Raw genomic sequence first — 21,912 nt, forward strand, 5'->3', positions numbered from 1 at the left:
GATTGAGGAAAAGGAGGGAGCAGTACAGAGCCAGGCGGAATAGGGAAACCCCCGAGCAAAGAGAAGAGCGACTTGCAAGACGTAGGGAATATGATAGAGGCAGGTATGCACAGATGACTGTAGATCAACGAAGGGCTTTGTCGCAACGAAGAAGAGAACGTGTTGTATTGGTGATACTGCGGACGAAAGCATATTTATGGGCTCCGGAAGTCTGAAAATTATTACAGCAGACCTGGTAACCATCATCAGCAACGACTCATATGCAAGCTGCAGAAACTGCAATGCTAAGGTGACTGGGTCCAACTCGATTCTTGTAATCTGTGGCAAGTGTAGCGCTAAAATGAAGATGGCTAAATGTCCGAAGAAAACTGTCGCACGAGTTATCCTCGAAGATGACAAAAACAAAGAATATAAAGTCACCATTTTCAATGATATTCTAAATCAGATCTTGGCGTATGCAGTGCCTCACACAAGCAGCATCGACCTTGAAGACCAGTTGCTGTCAGCACCTGTACTGGTGTATACCATTAATTCAAAGGACACAGTTACTTCCGTATCACAGGTTTCGTCATGAACGTACTGCTTATTAAATGACACTTGTACAATTATTGCTTTATGTACTTTGCAATTATTCATTTTTTGTGGCAATATCATCTCAATCCATTATAATGCATGAGCATCACTACTTAACTTGATCAGGCTCGCCCCTCGATGCTATAGCATCTGTCTAGTTATCATATATTAGAGCATTTCATGATATGTACAGTAAACCATTAGCAATAACCCTAAGATATATCTAAACTATATGCCATGCATTATGGTGAAACGCTGTAGGTTCAGCATATAGGCTAAACTTTTAAAGAGCATTTTAGCTTAGAGTAGAGTATGGTGATGGGAAGTGCCATTAAGGTCAGTTCTTCTTCCTTTACAAAAGATGAAACACTAATCATAAAAAAAACTATCAAATAGTGAACTGATTGCGAGTCACACTAGTTGATCCGGTTCATCAGTAGTCACATTGGTAAAAGGTGGGAAAATATAGAGAATTACATTTTCACTTTATATAAACCTGGCGCAAATATGCATTATATGTGCCCATCAATTTCTTGTTATATAAGGCCATTCCAACTGAGAAAATGAGAAAAATGTAGTTTTCCACCTGGCACGCAACACCGTGAGTATATAGAAACAAAATGCAATTTTCGAACCTCTGTGCTGCCTTTACAAAACAAGACGACATTTGCTGTGGATACGCCCACCAACCTCAGTACTCCACATACCAAACTTGAGCGAAATCGCTTTAAGTGTTCCCGAGATATGCAACTTCATAGTTTCTTTGTTTTTTCTTATTTTCTTCCTCTTTTCATACACTTACAAAAACTGCCATAAAATGCAAACGCCATATCCAATTGCCTTGAGATTTGGCACACAAAAGGGGGGGGGGGGGGGGGGGTATAAAAACACATCTTGGTACCAAATTTGGCTGGAATATATACAATAAACAGTCTAGGAGTTATTAGTAATTATTCTGAAAAATAACACCAATAATATATTATCCAGAGTTAATATTATTATTAACTCTTGATATTATGTTGTCACGCGTACAGGGTAACCATTTATGGGTAGAAGCTGAAAATCGGTGTGTGAATAGATTAACTATTGAACCTCAAACCTTTTATGGTTTGAAAGAAATCAAGCTAAAACCACAAAGATACAACAAAAAGACCAACGGTGTGTAACAATTATGCAATCAAGAATAAACGATTACTTGCCATGCAAAACCACTTGGAGCAATCGCTGTACAGATGGAGAAATCATCTTAGAAAGGCTCTTCAATGGTGTAGACTTAGAGCCACAGAGTTACAACACAAAATCCAACTTGGTGTAGCAAGTGTGAGATCAAGATACTCTATAGAGCAGTCACTCTGAAGAGAGATCAGCTAGAAACAGGTAACCTGTAGAGAGATCAGCTAGAAACAAGTCACCCTGTAGAGATATCAGCTAGATACAAGTTACCCTATAGAGGGATCAATTACCAACAAATCACCATGTAGAGAGATCAGTTAGGAACAAGTCACCCTGTAGAGAGTTCAGCTATAAACAAGTCACCCTGTAGAGAGATCAGCTAGAAACAAATTACCCTGTAGAAAGATCAGCTGGAAACAAGTCACCCAGTAGAGATATCAGCTACAAACAAGTTAGTAATTTACCCCTATAGAGAGATCAGCTACACACAAATCAGCCTGTAGAAATACATGTTGGAAACAAATCACCATGTAGAGAGTTCAGCTAGAAATAAGTCACCCTGAAAAGAGTTCAACTACAAAAACAATGAGAGCTTCAGCTACAGTTCAGTTATGTAAGAAGTCACCTTATTACCTACATTCAATTTATTCATTGTTAAATATACAAATATTTAATCAGACAAAAAGCTATACAAAAAACTGCTTCTTTTGTTCCACAATTCCTGCAGTAAAGGAAAAAAAACAAATTAAAAGGAAGCACCAAAGCCAGTTTTTGGCCAGTTTTGTGGCTTGCAATACAAAAAGAAGTGATACCGTAAAGTCGGGTTGTTAAGCGCATGCGCTTATAATTTTTGGAGAAAACTTTTTGTAAAATTTATACTATCTGTTAGGCGCATACGCCTAATAAATAATTATGGTGAGTGTATCACGGAATCACTACATTGTAATAGAGTTGTGCCAGTAACCAAGCCAGTGTGTAAAGATATTTGACTCCATTTCTGGGTAAAATCCTTCGTGATAAACGAGATTATCACTATCCAGATAGCTGATTTGCTGTATACATAGCAAAGGGTGACCTCAAGGGAGATGTAAGCGCTTGAGGAGACATAAATTTTTCAGTACTTTCAGCTTTTCTTGCCGTTTCTTGTTGTGTGTAGCTCAATCGTCGCATTTGGCCATGTGCGCTTGGTTAATTACAAGAAATGTGTATGCGCTTAACAAATAATATGCGCTTAATAGATACATGTGCTTAACAACCCGACTCTACGGTATCTAAATCAAAACAGCCAAGCTGTAAAAAAGAGTGTGGCCCCCAAATAGGCCAGAGTGAAAAAAGATGTGAAATCAAAGGTGGCAGCCAAGAAATAGCTGTGATGGTAGGTTAATGGCAAAAATTTTAATTCAGGTGAATTTGGTGCCGAATCCTAGTGAGACTTAGAGGAGGCATGCAAATTCACCTGAATTGTCGTTATTAAAATTTTTGCCATTAACCTACCATCGGTCATTCTTGGCCGCCACCTTTGATTTCACATCTTTTTTCACCCTGGCCTTTTTGGGGCCTCACTCTTTTTTTACAGCTTGGCTGTTTTGGTTTAGATATTATTAACATATAAAATAAATAATGCCCAAGCACTGAGCCTTGTGGGATACCACTGTCTACAGGGAGCCACTTGGACTTCTCACCATTTACAACTCTCTGATGTTGGCTACACAAAAAACTACTGATCCAAATTAAACAGTAATTTAGCCCAATAACTAAATTTTTGGTGGAGAATGTAGTCAAAGGCTTTTTTAAAGTCAAAACTGCTATATAGCCTAGATTAATAGACGTTGTCCAATCTTCAAAAGTTCTGAGTGAATTGGTGAAATGCTCTAATAGCGCATTTAACGATAATGTTTAGCTATTGGCCCACATTCACATTCAAGTTAAAATCTGCTGTAGCTGATATGGAGAGGATGTACAGATTTTATCATGCTATGGTAAGATGACTGCTTTATAATTATAGCTACAACTTATCCATGACTAGACAGTTTCTTTACATGGCATTCTCACCTCAAAGACTGCTGTACTGTCATACTCAACTAAGCCCTACAATCTACATATGCCTCAAGGCCATGTACTGATGATCCCAAGCAAAACGGGCAGACCACAATTTCCAGTAAACCAGCCAGCAGTAGAATAAAGATGGATGCTGAGCCAACTCACACAGCAAGTAGCTAATCAAGAAAACATACTTGAAAACAAGTCCTTTTTTACCATAACATATAATTGCAGATTGTTTTATAATTGTTTCACAATGCCCACACTTGTAGCTGACTGTTGTGTTTGAGGACTAGAGTATTGATATAGCTATTGGTGCTTATTTGTGCACCGCAAACTTACAGGGGAAATATAATCCACAGTAGATGTATCACACTATGCTAACATTCTTGTAATCATCATGTAAGTGGATACCACATTACAAATATTTCAATAAAACACCTTCAGGATAATAAAATCTGTGCATCATCTTCATATCAGCTACAGCACAACAGTTTTCAACCTGAACATGAAATCAATGTGAGCCAATATGTTTACACTGAATGGTTGTGAGTCACACACTGGTTGGTCCGGTTCACCAGTCACGGTAAAAGGTGGGAAATGATGCGGAGGATCCCATTTTTTTCACTTTACAGAAAGGTTTGGAAATTCCCAGTGTAAGCATCCATCAATTTCTGCTTATACAGGGCCACTCCAACTGAGAAAGTGAGAAAACGTAGTTCTCATCCTGATTGTTTCAAAATTATGTGGGTAGGAGGCTTATTGTTATTAAAAACCAGCCTGGTATAAGTGACTGCTCTATTAGAGTTTCAATAAGGCATAATGTTGAATGTAACTTAACCAAATTAACCATGCATAACTTAGCTTACACAGCTTAACTAACATTGGTTAAGTTATGTATATAAATGTTAAGTACAAAACTTCACAGAAAGCCTTCAATGCAGCAGCACAGGAATTACAAATAAGCAATGACAATATTTACTATACCATGCGGGGCACTCAGGTATGACACAGGCATAGGATGGGAACTACATTATCATTGGACTTGGCCTATGCAGTCAGAAGGAAGGGCTGAAGCCCCTCCACACAAGAAACATCATTATTTATTGACAGGTTCAAGTAATAAATCAATATGAAAATAAGGTGGTGATAGTCATGCACACTGAATGGTGTTTTTTTTTGTCATTGTGATAGTAAATTGAATTTTAATTAATACCACAATATATTGCCAATACCAATAGTGATTGAAGGATAACGTTGGTATGAACATAGATATTATAATACATACTTATGGTACAAATGTTACAAGTGAGCCATTCCATGTATTTTAATGGTACAAAAACTTGACGATGTTGTGTTAATTTAGTAAACTATTAATACTTTAGTAAACTATTAATACTTCAGTAAACTATTAATACTGTAGTTTTTGTATACATCTCTATGCTTCTTTATAATGCACATGATTGCATAATGTCAAATTAGTCAATAATGTCAATATTTTATATATATTGAATTGATTCTCAAAATTATTAATACCACCTATCGCTATTCATTGCAGTGCAATAAATAATACTTTTATTTCAGCGAAGGCTGCACTTTAATACTCTAATAGAGCAGACACATTATTACAGTCTGGTGAGTCATTTTACATTAGCTATATAGTGTGTCATGCAAGTTCTTACAGACAGTGAAACCTGTACAATAGTCAAGGAGATTATATGAAGTAATAGGAGTATGATTGAAAACTGTGCACATAACTACCAGCTCAGCCAGCATCACATATTGCACATACAAAAGTTGCAATAGCTCTCACAGTGTATTATAATATGCAACTTCCCTAATAAGTCAAGGAAAGGAAATTACAGATAGCTGATAGTATTGTCCCATGGGTGTGGATATGGACAGCTGGTAAGTCAGCTAAATTGTACACCCAATAAGTATGCATATAGCCAGAACTAAGTCCTACAAAAATAGTCCACTAAACTAGATGAAACAAGACCAGTCTCATGTTGCCAACAATGACACATTGCTGTAATGAACACACCGAACATGTTAAATCTACAATTATTACTTATTCAACATAAAACAATCATAGCAAATTTATCTATGACACAATCAGCAGAAATCTAGAAATTGGGTACAATAATCTAGAGAATTACAAGTGCGCATACACAAACAATCACTGTCAGTGTCATTACTTTTGGTCTTAATAGATAATATCAACTTCATCTGTAGCAATTTCTCGCTTGTGATTAGTATTATACTTTCGGTAGTATTGGTAGTAGTAACCTATATTCTTACCACCGCCATTACCGCCATTGCCTCCATTACTGCCACTAGACCTGCTAGAACCTGATCTGGAAGTTCCTGAAGACCTACTAGTACCAGTTGATCTGGAGCCAGATGACCTGGATCTTGACCTGGAGCGACTTGATTTCGATCTAGAACCAGTTGATCTTGATCTGGATCTTGACCTACTAGTGCCAGATCTGGATCTTGACCTAGATCTGGATCTTGACCTACTAGTGCCAGTTGATCTTGATCTACTAGTGCCTGTTGATCTAGTGCGAGATGTTCCAGTACCAGATGTCCCAGTGTCACTATCAGAGTCGCCATCCGTGTCACGATCTTTGTTACCATATCTACCATACCATCCTCGCTTGTGCCTGCCATAGTAATATTTGTAGTAGCCAGGTCTCTTGTTGCCTCCATTACCGGTGTCATTAGTACTAATTGATGCTGTTGATCTAGTTGTAGTAGTTCCTGAAGTGCCAGTTGTAGTTGTTCCTGAGGTGCCAGTTGTAGTAGTTCCTGAGGTGCCAGTTCCTGTGGATCTAGAGGTGCCAGTCCTGGAAGAGCCAGTCCTTGAGGATCTTCTTGATGATCTTTTTGATGATTTTTTAGATGATTTTTTTGATGATCTTTTTGATGATTTTCTTGATGATCTGGATCTACTAGTGCCTGTTGATCTGGATCTACTAGTGCCTGTTGATCTGGATCTACTAGTGCCAGATGTCCCAATGCCAGTTGTTCCAGTGCCAGATGTCCCAGTATCAGTATCAGACTCACCATCCGTGTCACGATCTTTGTTACCATATCTACCATACCATCCTCGTTTGTACCTGCCATAGTAATATTTATAGTAGCCAGGTCTCTTGTTGCCTCCATTACCGGTGTCATTAGTACTAGTTGATGCTGTTGATCTAGTTGTAGTAGTTCCTGAGGTGTCAGTTGTAGTAGTTCCTGAGGTGCCAGTTGTAGTAGTTCCTGAGGTGCCAGTTCCTGTGGATCTAGAGGTGCCAGTCCTGGAAGAGCCAGTCCTGGAAGAGCCAGTCCTTGAGGATCTTCTTGATGATCTTTTTGATGATTTTTTTGATGATTTTTTTGATGATCTTTTTGATGATTTTCTTGATGATCTGGATCTACTAGTGCCTGTTGATCTGGATCTACTAGTGCCAGATGTCCCAGTGCCAGTTGTTCCAGTGCCAGATGTCCCAGTGTCAGTATCAGACTCACCATCCGTGTCACGATCTTTGTTACCATACCTACCATACCATCCTCGTTTGTACCTGCCATAGTAATATTTGTAGTAGCCAGGATTCTTGTTGCCTCCATTACCAGTATCATCAGTACCAGATCTACTACTGCCAGATTTACTATTGCCACTGTCATCTGAACCATCACTGTCAGAATCTCCATCGGAACCTCGGTTTTTAGGTCTGTACCCATATCTCCAGTAGCGTTTTAGTCGACTGTGTTCAAAGGGAACAACTGCTTGATCTTGTCCATCAAGGTTAGAAACTAAGTCATCATCTGGCTCTTTTGTGTCCTCATTATTCTCTTTGTCCTCATCATCATCATTGTCATTCTTCTTGCTAGTGTCTGCTCCAACACACTTCACTTTGGTTTTGCCACTTTTGTTAGTAACACACTTTCCACCAAGTCTTTCACAAAGAGTCAGTTCTTTTAGTTTTAGCACTACACAACTTTCATCAAAGCAGTCTTCACCAATCTGAATACCATCACAGTCTGTTGGTAGATTACATGATGAAGTGACATCTTCCTTACCCAAAATGAAGCGAGGATTACAATCAGCACAATAATCTACAACACACTTGGCATCAGGATGAGCATGGCAGACACTGGAGTTGCAAGGGTCTTGCTCACAAGTATGTGGTACTGTACATCCAGGACAAGTAGCAGCTGGCTCCTTACAGCAGCACACTCCAAATAGTCTGTGGGACTGACAGTAGGAGTTCTCACTGGTACATGGATTGTCCTTGCTGCAGTATATTCCATAGCCCTGGGCATCACGAGCAACAGTTCCACCAGTGCACAGGTCTGAGTAGAGATTAGCTTCTGTCACACAAATGTGCAACAAGCCAAACAGGAGAGCTGCAGCAAACGCCATTGCTGCTGCAGCTTCCTTAGTCACCAGTAGTTAACTAGTTCTTGATTCAGCAAAAAGCCAGTATCAAGTGAAGCAGTAGTATAGAAGCTTAGTGTAGGGAAGTAGGTCCTTATATACCCACTGGCAAGCAAAAAAACACTTGTGTCTGGCCCTGCACACACACACACATACCACACCCTGCTTATTAATTGACTAGCAAAACAGCACATAGCAATTGGAACCAAAATAGATTATTACTACAGAAACCCACCAACCACAAGTTAGACTATAAGTTAACTAGCATGTGATTTTCTAGGGGAAACAAACCAATTACAGTATACAAAATTAATGCACCGAAAACCAACAATAATGATACATACTTACATCTCCATATGGTACACAATATACAGACAATACACATGTAGGTATGCATCCATCAGTTATAATAATAGCGCTGGTAGTGACGATAATATCGAGGGTTATCTTCTAGCACATTCCGTTCCCCACCAATAGCATCTCTCTTGTATTCAAATGGACTGTATGGGGTGCCTGTTGATTTGCTGCTGTTTGTTGATCTCTTACTCTTGCCGCTACCAGTTGACTTGCTTGTCCCTGTTGATTTGCTAGTGCCAGTCGATTTGCTAGTGCCGGTTGATTTGCTAGTGCCGGTTGATTTGCTAGTGCCGGTTGATTTGCTAGTGCCGGTTGATTTGCTTGTGCCGGTTGATTTGCTAGTGCCGGTTGATTTGCTAGTGCCTTTTGATTTGCTGGTTCCAGTTGATTTGTTAGTGCCTGTTGACTTGGTGCTCTTGGTAGGGCCTGTTGACCCAGTAGTGTTGGTGGAAACAGTTGACACAGAGCTAGCATCACTATCAGGTGCTGGTTCAGCTGGTGGAGTTGTGTCTGGTGTGTCCGGTAAAAGGTTTGGATTTTTAGCTGGTGGACAATATGGCAGTGAAGTGCAGTCATCTTCTTCCTCTTCTTCTTCTTCTTCCTCCTCTTCTTCCTTTGGATGTTTCTTGCGTGGAATTGGAATGCACCTGATGTTGTTGAGGTAGTCAAGTACACACTCTTTTCCAGCCTGCTTACACCTGTTAGTCACAATTCCATTTTCTTCCATAAGTACACAATCATCATCAATGCAATGACCACCATATATTTTACCCTGACAACCATGAGGCTCCATGCAGCTCGATGTGACTTCATCTTTACCAAGGAAGAAACGTGGTTCACAGCTACCACAGTAGTCCATTAAGCATATAGCATCAGGGTAAGCAGGACAGGAGGCATTTTCACAAGTATCATTGCACTCTAGTGGTGTGGTACAGCCTGGACAGGTAGCCAGTGGATCATGACAACAACAAACATTGTTATCAGAGCAGTAAGACAAGTCTACTTCATAGCCTGGACAGCTGCTGGCAGCATCAGCAGAGGAAGAACAATAAGTGATCTCTTCTGTTTCAGTTGTAGCTGGAGTACCCTTAGGACACAGTGGCAGAGGGATCTTGGCACAATTAACTCCTTCAAGCAGCAGACAAACTAATCCAATGGTGACCAACATTTTTTTGGCAGCTATTAAGTTATCAACTGCTGCCTGTCAGCAATGAGCAGTGCTCTAACTAACCTACTGCACCATGAGTGAGTGCAATTTATGTGAAAAGGAAGGAATCATACAAGGACAACTTGTTAGAGTGCTCCATATATGAAGCATGGGAGATGTCTTTATGAATGGTACCCTGAAAGGAAGCAATTTGTTGTGGTGAAATGGTTGATGTGGGATCATTACTAAAGAGATTCACCACCACCTGTACCTTGCTACAACAGAAGACTATAATGATATACTTGTGGTTGACCAAGTCATTAATTTAGAAAAGAATAAAGAAAAAGAGCACTTTTAGGTACTACCATGGTATATGCCCCGTAGTCATCTGTACCACTGTAGCAGGAGTATGGTGAGATAGATCAGTAAATATCATGCAACGAGCAAGTTGATGTTGCTGTGATGGTTTAGGTGGATCATTGTTGTTATGTTTATTAGATTATGTTTACAATCCGGTATAGACATTATAGTTACCTCTCATAGTCTATGTTTGCCCACACACCAGACACCAAATTCAACACTTGCTTACCATTATGCCTAGGTCAGAACAAGATTGCCTGTACTTGTCCCTGAGCAGCTCAGAATGAGCCTCAAGTTCTGAGCTCTTCTTTATGCAGTCCTACAATAGACAACATTAAATATATTTTGATCATATTTGTAAGTACAATTATTGTATACTGTAGACATATGTGTGTTTAGTGTATACTGTATGTAAGTTTACAGGGTGGAAAAAGTGTGGGCTGTCCAAGACAACAGATGCTAGCCTAACCTTAAAATTGCTTTCAATTTAACACAATAAATTACTGGGTCATGCTTTCATGTAGCTAACAATTTGTGGTCTGTAAACAAATGACCTAAAATAGAACACAAATTTTGTGCTCTGTTGCACACCTGACACTGCTGCTGACATTTGGTAATTTGTTTCTTCATCGCTGGTATCTCATATTGTACATTTCTAATCAACTGCTGAGCAGCATCAGCTACAGAGATATAAAGGAGGATCATATCATACCATTCTGACAATTAACAAGGTGACTACTACCCACCATCACCTGCTCTAAACATCAACATTAGAAATGATTACTGGATACAGCCCATCTATGATTTTAGTGTGGTCTACTAAACAGCAGTTGGACTGATAAAATTACCCTTCAAATACAGTCATTATAACTGCAAGTGGTAATAGGTGATATAGTATTATTTTAATAGTATGATGAAGAACAATAATTATATAGGTATAAGCGGATCAGCCACCTGGGACTAATATAGTCTCAAGTGAATCGGATGGTCACTTGAACTAACTAACCAAGACACCACAAATGCATTTGTAACAACATGGGACATCACAAAAAGAAAAAAAAAATATGCAAGAAACAATTAAAGGTACTAGCTGTAAGATTACTGATGTCATGTCAAAATAAATGATCAGATATATTACCTAGGTAACAGTTCTTCTTCTCATACTGACTGACAATATTTGCCCACTCCTAAGTCATAAACATAATATTATGATGTAATGTGATGTCACAGGTGGCATACCTTCACTTTCTGAGATGTGTATTGACCAAACAAACTCTTCTGATCACCTTCAGCAACTTTGAGTAATTCTAACACTTTCAAGCAATGGAAATAGTTGATTCCTAAATTCCAGTAGTAATTGACAATAATAATAATAATTATACCCCATGGTGGTATTAAAATTAACCAATAACCTATACCCCATTGAGTCCCACTAAAGCACATTTTAATGACAAATTGCTCATAGTACACACTTCACAGTGAATAGTACTCACTCTTGATAACCACCAAATATGGATATAACACAGTCACTAATACAGCAGTTACTAGAGGCAGCGGATAAGGACTAAAACTAGTTTCAGCTCCAAAAGATAAGGCAAATCAGTCTATACATTACCAATGGAACTAATACATACGGTAATGTACATCATGTATGGCTATCGTGATTGTTAAAATTCATGGGAAAAAAGGGAAACACCAGGTATAGTGAAACAGTCCATGATATAGGAAGAAGGTACATACTCTGATTATACCTTATAGGATAAATAAGGTGATGTTGACACTGAACAGGACAAATACACAAATATAGGTTTAGTATTTTATTACACACTCCTTTTTGTAGTATCAGTATGGTTTGCCGGCAACTCACTGTACTATATATACGGAATCTAACTGTAAGTCAATTTTATTATTGTTATGTCATAACATTTTCACTAAATTCTTGCTTAGCAGCCTATCACAACATATAAATGGGGTATGAAGGTATTATAATACACATCACATAATACATGTACGTTCACTACACTTGATGCTGGAGGATTGCAAAGCACCTATTGAGATTAACATTAACCACTGACATATATACCAAACTTAAAAAGCACAGACACGCGAACAGTGAAACAGCAGAAACACAGAATTCTAATCCTTTTCCTGTATCCTATTATCCATGCACTCTTCACAACTTCTACAGATTCACTCTTCAGAGGCTTCCACTTAATTAATAGCCAACCATTAACCTTGTAAGGCTGTCGTAATTGTGTGTAGCTGTGCTGCATGCTCATTAGCTCTGAGGTATGTACAGGTTTGTTAACATGTTATAGCACTAATGTGGAAAATAGCAAATAGCAAACTAGTGCAACAATAAAAATGCTTCAAGGATGCAGTCGTCACCAATAGTAAAATGAAACAAGACTACAAAGGCAAAGATGTTCAGTTGCAAAAGTTTATATTAAAAATGAACAAGAGTTTTTAAAAAAAATTGCTGTCACCCATGAGAAACAAGTATTATATTAAAATTCCAGATGTTTATTTAGTACATAATCAGTTTAACAATGATATTGTAGGTGAGTATATACTTATAAACGAAATATAGTTTGTATTAGCACCACCATTAGCAACAGTGAAAGTGAATCACATGAACATAATTTATTACAAACACAAGCACTTCTTGGCAAGTTGACCGACTAAGTGTAGACCACTATATCTATACAGTACACATAATAGCTCTAGTCACCGATCTTCAATGCCAGTTCACTGAACCACATCAAACAGAACACTACACCCAGTGCACATGAAGACAAATATGGTAGTAGAAATATAGAGCATATAATGAGCATGAACGTACACATTAATAATATTCATATGTACCTACACCCTACATGCTCTACAGTTGCTAATGGTATTACATGAATGTGAGGGTTTAGTAAGTAAGTCAAGTACAGTCTAACAAGTATAAGAGTATATGTGATTAATGCGGTGGTACACCTTGTTATACTTAGGGTGATAAACAAACCACAGCTCCAGTGTAATATTTACAGACTCTTAATATAGTAAGAAATGAACTAACTATATTTATTCAATGTGGCTGAATACCAAGAACAATCAATAGCTCCAAGGCCAGTCTATACCATTTAGTCACTATATAACTGCTAACAAAAAGGACAACTCTTATGCATGCACTAATGACCCTACAGTACAGGACTATGCCTCATAGAATCCATACAAGGTGCGCATCATTGTAGTGAGATGTAGCTACTATTTCTACTGACAATTATTTCCATACCAATAGCATATGAGGCTAAGTCACATCCTATACAGTTGCCGAGCTAATATTATTGTTCATCAATCACTATGACATCACAGATTCACTATAATGACATTCTAGTGGTGAATAACCAATAAATTTATTTTTAGTACAGATTCTGTACTAAAAATAAATTTATCATATTAAAATACTGTACAGTTATCATTCCATGAGATGAGGTGAGGAGCACCAGTGTAATGACAACAGTCTCACTGTCTAGTGTCCTATCATAAATACATTCCTAATGTTACCATGGCATTGATGTGATGGTATTAAGTGACCAATTGATAATCAATTATTAGTGAAGAACAATCTCCATGGTGAACTTGTAATGTCATCATAAGTGAAAACAAGCAGGACACTTTTACACCTCAGTTAGTTGACAAGACTGACATCCATACTAGTGCATCACTACATGGTCATTGGTTCTTAGCATCTATTGTGGCGTAAAGAGTGGGTATTGTGTACTGAGGCCTCTGCATTTATGGACTTCCATTATAGTCACTAAAAATGGTGACTGGAGTTGGCTATACCTCCCAGCTAACCACTACTAAATGTAATACATTCTATCAATTTTGCTACTCATGATACCGTATATAGAACTCACGTGATGTTTTAAGAACTTTACTTATTTCTTCATTATCAGCCACACCCTTCACAGCTGCAGTAATCTTCTCCTGCACTAGCTTCACCTGCCCCAACCACTTAGGCTCACAGTGACGACGATCAACTAGCCAATCTGTGTAGAGGATTTGTTAACTATAAAATCACGATGGGTCATATTACAAGTAATACCTAACAACTTGTTGTAGTGGATATCAATTGGTATGAGCTGCTCTTCCATCATGTGATCTGTAGCAATAACACAATTATACGTCACTATTCAGGTTTTATTTTTTATTTATTTTGTAAGTTATGACAAGTATATGGTAGATAACAATTGTGATTGGCTAATAGAATCACTTGATGTAAAAATGATATTGGCTACTCCACAGCTCTGTGTTTTCTGCATGAAATGTGTTCAAGAATTTCACACATTATAAACACAAGTTTTGGTAAATTCTATCTTCATCTCATTTAAATTTCATCGGACTACACACAAATCCTTATATCCCAAATGATGTTTGCATAATGCAAATTTCTTGAAGTGAATATGAAGGTAAATAAAATAAGGAGGGTGGATTTTTATTTATTTTTTCTAAACTATACAGCTGAATTGGCTAGCTAAAATGACTCAGAGTGTTTTCTTAGACTGTTCTAGTGAGATGTGCCAACTTAAAAAAAGGTGTTGGAGGCTGCACTCAGCCACCAGTGGTAAAAAAATATATATATTGGTGCGGTAAAAAATGGCGATGTTGACAGGACTTCTAATCATGAATCTAATTAAACTACAAAAGTAGCTATAAATGAATTAGACTCTAATTGGTCATCTATGATAGTATGACCCCTCCCCTATTAAGATTTCTATTACTCTTTGCCCAGTAATAATAACAATGACAATACTTATCTACAGAATCAAGAAATGAATCGCTTTATAAAAGATAATATACTCCTGGATGCAAACAAGAGTACATACAGAACTCCAGTACTTGTGCCTACTATACATACATAAATCACCTTGGCTGCTTGTGAAAAGGTGGTGGTTACAATCACATGGCAGTTGATGGGTACCGATAACAACACAGTTGGTTGTTTCAGTTCAATAGCCATACTACAGGACTGGAACTTTCCATTTCATGTTTTAATTAACAAATAAGGATTTATCCCTTGTATTGATTTTTCTATCTTTTACACAGATACTTTTTTTCCACATTATACTATCGTATATCAGTTTCTATAACAATTATCATATCCTCTTCAAGTGATGCACCGATAAGAGATTTCGCCGATTATACGATTAGCTGATTTTGAAATTCACATAATGGACGATACCAATAACCGATCTGATGTTTATGTTTACCAAAATTTCACGTGTATTTTGAAAATTGCCATTTTTAAACTTTATTTTTGTATAAAAACAGTAGCATCAGGGTCAGCAAAATTAATTAGCTAAATAATCTGCTAATAATTACTGATATACCGATATTGCTGAAATTTGGCCAATAAGCCGATTTCCGATTATTTACCAATTAATCGGAGCATCACTTTAAATTTCCCTTTCATAAAGTGTATGACTTCTCCTAAAATATCCGCCTGTTGCCAAAAGATCACGAGCGCATAGATATTCATTACAAAGAATTCCTTCAGCCTGAAATTAGTCACATCAAATTTTAGCAATGTCAAACGTACTGCTAACAATCTTGTGGTCTAACAATTAAAAGTGAATGGCATATACAGCTACATATCACTTTTGGTAATAACTTACCAATACCAGAATAGATTTTTGCTTGCATAGTTTTAGTGGCTAGGTCAGGCCAAATGAAGCGACCATCAAATTGCACCATAAATAAACCACTACCAAAATTTGTTGCTCATTTTTCAAGTACCAACAATACTACACATGTTTGATACTCTTGGATACTACTGAGCATAAACGAAGAAGTTCTGGTAGATTACTTGAATATCTCAGAGCCTTACAAAATACACATGATTGGTAAGATATGAATTTTGGTGGTTGTAAAATGTGGTGCTATAAGATACTTTGTCCATTGTACTCCCATTTAGGATGTTTACCCAAACACGCACTCGTACATAGATTCAAGACAGCATTGCATGTTAGCAAACATTCAACAATGAAGGAGTGGTCAGGAAGAGTGTCGTTGGTATAATTGCAATTTGATAGATCAATCACTTAGATGAACAAATTGTTGCATAGTGTAACCACAATATTTACAGACATTGGAATCTATCTATAACTTCTATGTAAATCAGACGTTTGAATACTAAACGTATAAATCATTGTTCCCAACAATAAAACATTTGTACTGCTCTACCATATAAAGAAAAAAAAATCTGTGCAGTCTACTATATAACTAATTGAAATTCTACCGAGTGCAATAACAGCATTGTTGCCACAACAATTACTAAGTCGGTGACTGCTGCAGAGTAATACAGTTGCAGCTAGATCATGTTATGCAATGTATATTACAAGTACCGTAGACATATCATGGTTTATATGAACAAGTGGAAGATATAGAATCACTGTACCACATGGGGACCACTTTCTGTTGATTTCAGATTCTGTGGAAGAGGTACATCTAATTGTGTTGCTTTCCTCTAAATCTTATATGCCACTAGAAATGCCAATGTTTTGTACATATGCAAAGCAGTGGTTGCTTTGTTGACAAGTTTTCAAGTACACAAGTTTTATCTAAAGTTTATACTGTAAGCAAAGATCTTTTTACCCAGGATAGTGTCCGCATTGCATTTGCCAACCAGTGGCATAGCATGTGCCAACTACAAACTTATTTATCTATTACAAATGCATACAGTAGTCAGCAAGACACGATTAGTCCTCATGATGCAGTACTCAATCATTTCATCTCACATTATCCCATTCTCAAATGGTGTATAGGGAGACCAGATGGTAAATATTCACTGATCATGTGGTCATACTAAACATCATTAAATGAAATTTGGTGCTTAAAACACTGTGTAATTGCTGCTTATAAGCTCCTGGTGCAGTACAGCTAATGATAAATGGTAATCAGGGATGATGATATGTCTGATTTAACTAATAAAAATATCGCATTGATATAACTCTTTCTTGTATCTTCAGAGATGCAAGGATCTTCAAGGATGGTTTTATCAAGGGATACTCATCCTTTTAAGAATTAAGTTATGAACTTGTATGATTCCATTATCTACTTTTTGCTGCAGGAATCCTGCAACACACAATGGCTCAGCAAGGGCATGGTGCTAACAAAGTAGTGACCCTTGACAAACAGTAACAGTGTTGACAACACTCCTAGTGATTCCTATTGTCCGAGGCTCCAGTATCATAACTCACCTGAAAACTGTATATGAATTCAAGAAAACAATACTTCTGTAAGATGACTAAGAATGCGAGACCCAAGCTGTAACATGCACAATAAGGTACTCATTGTATTGGTACCAAAATAATGATCATAAAAGGTGTTGTGAAGCGATCAGATCCTATTGGTGACCAGCTGTGTGGACATGAGCAATTTTATGCCTCAAATTATTAACCACAACTTCTTATGAACATCTCACCACACCTACTTACTCCAGACACTTAAGATAACACAGTAATGTGACAGTATCCCTTAGTACAAAAATTGACCTGGAAGATGAGGACACTATCAGTTGATCTCAAGTACCCATATACAATACAGGTCCCCCAAAGTCCCAAATCTTTTAGTACATTAGTCATCACTTGATCTCCACTCAAGTACACTCTTAGGGAGTAACCCAATTTTTAAAAGCAAGAGTCACTTGGCAGTAACTCATGGCAGTTCATGCTTTTAAAAGATATGAGCACAACTCATCAGCTGACTCTCAGAAGATTGATACAACAATCCTACAAATTAACTTCAGTAGCCTTGTGGACGTGCACTCTGGCTGTTCATTTATCAACAGAAGATATCACAATGGCAAATCTGTTTTTTTTTTCTAGGACAGTCAAAGCAGTAGTGCCTGAAAATAGAGAGAAAATAAATGGCATCAGGTCATTGGTCAGTAATGGTCAGGGCACGCCGCTAATCTTATTGTACATTGATCATTTTTCATTCAAATAATAATAATACGTACATATATTCCTCTATTGCATCTCCCTCTATGACCTGGGACTCTCGTACACCATCTGAGAAATTCAATTAGAAATTCATTAAATATTTAGAAAATGGAATCACATACAAAATTGGTTATTTTCATTTTCGTCCATTCACAAATTCAATTACGGGAATCACGACGGAAAAGATGGTCTTGAAGATACATGGTTTTGAGCAAAGCATCAAGGTAGACTTTGACAATGACTCATTGCAGTAGTTACTAATTAACTAGTGGATGTTTCATTAATTAAATCTGTGCATATATAAACCTGTGTCTTTGTCGAGCATCCAGTGATCTCTTGTCAGCTACTGCACAAGCAGATGTGTAAAACTCGAGGTAAAATTATAACATTGTATTATAAACATGTTGTAATTTACGAGGTTGCTGGCTACCCTCGCTCTGGGCCTACCTTGGCACTATATAGAGGAGTTGCAGCTAAGGTCAGGAAAGGGAGTGTCACTTCAGTAGGTACTGTATTACAATCTGTGACTGTGGTCAAGCTTGATTTTTGATTTTGATTGTTGACTTTAATCAAAATATGTCTAAGAATTTTTGACGACGTGAATCCCATACAAATGTACAGGTAGCAAATGTGGCTCAGACTATAACTTGCCACATGAACTATGGATGGGGCTCCTCCTTCCAGTTACTCTGTTATGCACGTAAAGGAATCTATCCCTCTGTAGAAACTCTCATAACTGGTCTACTTTTGCAATTCGCACTTTCCATGCATACCTACAATACATTCATTCACCATCATGATGTAAGAAAACATCACGTTTTATTAGAATGTATTTGGTTGTAAAGTTAGCACATATCCTCTATTTGTTCTGGGTCTTAATACCAAGTTAATTGCAGTGTTCTTGCCCTACTTCCTCTATACTCAAACTGCAGGGCTGCACAGTCATTCCTCCTAATTAATCTACCACTATGCTGCAACTGATAGTCTGCACTTAGGTGTATATCACATGTGCACTGCGCAGTCTGCTATCCCACTAGGGACCTGTGAGAAGGCTTAAATCCTGTAATACAGGGAGTAAGAAACATGTAACTAAACGAAGAATGAAGAAGAAGAAAACCCAGACCCAAGGTGTACTTAGATCGCTCGAGCCATATCGATCGAGGCTCGAGCTAGCTATAGATTGTTGTCATCGCAGCAATAATACATCGTTACACACAAGACTGTCTAGCATACAACACAATGACGACTGATACCTTAACGATTCTTATTAAAAATCGAGACAACGGGTTGTGTCTTTCACTGTGTAATCCTATTAATGCCCACTGCTGCTCCTAAATAATGCCTCCTACAGTACAAGGTTGGTCGAACAGGTCGATGCAGAGCATAGACTTAAAATTTATGACTTTTTAAAATGTTATATGAAAATTAAGCAAGCAAGCATTGTGTACAAATTGAAATGAGCAATGTTCAAAATAATGCACAACAGCCTGGTGACGTGTTGTGGAATTATCTTATCTACTATTGCTCTGTAAACCATAGATTATATATTCCCTATAATCTATGGCAAAAGTAAACTCACAGGATGAGTATGTATACAATCAGTTATAGTTGAATTTTTGACTTGGCAGCTTTGATATCTATCTCCGCTTCCAGAAGAATATTTTTGGCTATGGATTGCCTCTGAATGGACCCTTGAATGTTGACACTTGATTAATTATACGTATATAATACATTTTTTTGTAATTTTTTCCTTGCCACACCCACTCTTGGGCATAGCCCCGTGAGTGGCATTGTGTGTCTGAGGACTCACCTCACATTATTTCCGGCTGTTGTAACACTCAATTTTCATAAATAAAATGATGGTCTTTCTCCCTGTGGGGAACAAGTGAGCAGATAAATCATTATTTTTATTATTGACACTTTACAGTGACCAGCACTGAAGGTCTGACAGCAGCACGTGCTGCAGCCTTAGGATTACCTAACCTAATTTCAAGGACTTAGACTTAATGACTTGACTTAGTGACTGACCGTAATGACTGATAAGGTGTAGCAGAAAAGGAGCCAAAGTAAGGGGGAAAAAAATCCCTCCAACCCCAGGATTCGAACTGCAGGCCACCCAATGTCTAGTTGGGGCCACACTCAGTCTTCCTCCAGGAGGGATGAATTTTCTTCCTTAAACTTAAAATATTTATTAAAATCATCTTTTAATTGATTCGGGGTTGTCCAGTTCAACTATTGATTGGCACAGAGTACGCCAGACCTTTTGTCTGGTCTAAACACCTGCAAAATGTGACCATAACGATTACAATGGAGGTCAAGTCTGTAAGGATTCACTGCATGAAAAATCATGGCATACTCTAATACAGTAGTCAGTTATGTGGCCACACCTGGGTGTAATTTGTCTTTGAATATAGGTTTCAATGAATAGCCTTGATTTGATTCGAGAATGATTACCCCTTGATTATGTCATTACTCACTCTTAATCCCATATCTTGATACCTGTTGACAATCAAACACATCAATACGATGCAACTAAGAACACTTCCTATTAGCAGAAAACAAAAGGTATGCTCTCCTTTAGACTACTAGTATAATATGTACTGGATAATAGGAATCACGTGATCAGTGGTTAATGATTATGATGGCAGCTGATGTGAGTGTATAGACAGTCAAAAATGCTCCCAGCTCACCAATGTCTGGTGGTGTAAGCTTAGCAGCAATGGGCTAGATTGTGTTGGAGGGTATGTTTGTGATCTCATTCACAAAATATTCAGTTTTTCTTGTTGAAGAAACAAATTACGTTAATATAATTACAACTAAACTACTCAAATACAATTTTACAACTATAGGAACTGTATGCATGGGGGAGGGGAAACCAGTGTTCAAAGCCCAGTGGTTCAAGTTAATGTGATCGAGAAGTGGAAAACTGTATAGTAAGTTCCTTCAAGCAAGTCTAAAGGGTTTCACTATAAGTGAAATGGAGCCACCCACACCTTGTAACCTCTACATCATCTTAATGACTCTGATACTTGGCTGGCACCCTAGCTACACAAGTTACAAGTCATACTAAGGGAAGCAAAGACCCTTCAGAGAAGTAACAGCCATATTCAAAAAGGATAAAGATCTAATGAAAGAAGGAGGGATGCAAAGAAGATGAACAATCTTTTTAAGCAACTGTGTAACAGAAAGAACTAGTCCAGTTTGAGGGTCCTGCAATTGGGCAGCCACCTGTTTGGAGAACAAATGTTGATCACAAAACTTGGTTGCTCCCAAATTCAGAATCCTAAAAATAGCAGATCTAACAAGGGCATTTAGGGGAAATGCTTTCTCTTTCCCCTTTCCATATTCAGTGCCTTCCCACAGTCCTCTGCAGTGAATTACTCAAATTATACTCTAATAGAACAGTCAAAGCAATATTTCAATAGAACAGTCAGTACATAATAAAATAATCACTTACATATACTGGATCAAGGGGAGACACAGGAGGCATGTCACCCCCCCAAAAAAAAAATCAACTATCGAGATACTCTAATAGAGCAGTCAGTCAAATACTCTAATAGAACATTCACACACAACGTTATTGAGAATCCTTCATAGCTGCTGAGTATGAGCATCTACAGTACTGTCCCATGGACACACAGCTTGCTAAGGATATTTTAATGCACATGATCTTGTGTATGCCATTCTTTGGGTCCATAATAATTATATATAGCTATAGCTAGCTGAACTACTCATGACTGCACTTATCTCTACACAACTCTTGATCAATGTCGAAAGCAGTATGATTTAGATATTTGTGTATAAAACTACTCTACATAAAAATTTTCAGTCCTGAAACATAT

The 21,912-nt window shown here is 37.7% G+C and overlaps 3 protein-coding genes across 3 annotated transcripts in view; all 3 read right to left on the reverse strand.

Annotated features, from left to right (window-relative positions):
- LOC136236937 (CDK5 regulatory subunit-associated protein 3-like) overlaps window positions 1-19,459 on the reverse strand; it is a 26,976-nt gene extending 7,517 nt beyond the window's left edge. The window contains exons 1-7 of the mRNA XM_066027167.1: window positions 19,324-19,459; window positions 14,173-14,229; window positions 13,985-14,116; window positions 11,316-11,416; window positions 11,215-11,263; window positions 10,668-10,756; window positions 10,306-10,395 (exon numbers count right to left, since the gene is read on the reverse strand). Coding sequence (XP_065883239.1) covers window positions 10,306-10,395; window positions 10,668-10,756; window positions 11,215-11,263; window positions 11,316-11,416; window positions 13,985-14,116; window positions 14,173-14,224 — 513 coding nt within the window. The 5' untranslated portion in view covers window positions 14,225-14,229; window positions 19,324-19,459. The remainder of the gene's footprint in view (window positions 1-10,305; window positions 10,396-10,667; window positions 10,757-11,214; window positions 11,264-11,315; window positions 11,417-13,984; window positions 14,117-14,172; window positions 14,230-19,323) is intronic.
- LOC136236935 (putative per-hexamer repeat protein 5) lies at window positions 5,839-8,290 on the reverse strand. Its single transcript, XM_066027163.1, has one exon. It carries the CDS (start codon window positions 8,195-8,197, stop codon window positions 5,993-5,995), a length of 2,205 nt encoding a protein of 734 aa, XP_065883235.1. The 5' UTR covers window positions 8,198-8,290; the 3' UTR covers window positions 5,839-5,992.
- On the reverse strand, window positions 8,458-10,266 carry LOC136236939 (spore coat protein SP96-like). The gene has a single exon (XM_066027170.1). The coding sequence runs from the start codon at window positions 9,735-9,737 to the stop codon at window positions 8,613-8,615; it is 1,125 nt and encodes a 374-aa protein (XP_065883242.1). The 5' UTR covers window positions 9,738-10,266; the 3' UTR covers window positions 8,458-8,612.
- Window positions 19,460-21,912: the final 2,453 nt, after the last annotated feature.

This window comes from Dysidea avara, chromosome 10 (genome assembly GCF_963678975.1).
Source record: "Dysidea avara chromosome 10, odDysAvar1.4, whole genome shotgun sequence".
Lineage (NCBI taxonomy): Eukaryota > Metazoa > Porifera > Demospongiae > Dictyoceratida > Dysideidae > Dysidea > Dysidea avara.

Bases quoted from the DNA above. Each gene is read 5' to 3' on its own strand.
- LOC136236935 (XM_066027163.1), bottom strand. From the start codon at position 8,197: ATGGCGTTTGCTGCAGCTCTCCTGTTTGGCTTGTTGCACATTTGTGTG.
- LOC136236939 (XM_066027170.1), bottom strand. From the start codon at position 9,737: ATGTTGGTCACCATTGGATTAGTTTGTCTGCTGCTTGAAGGAGTTAAT.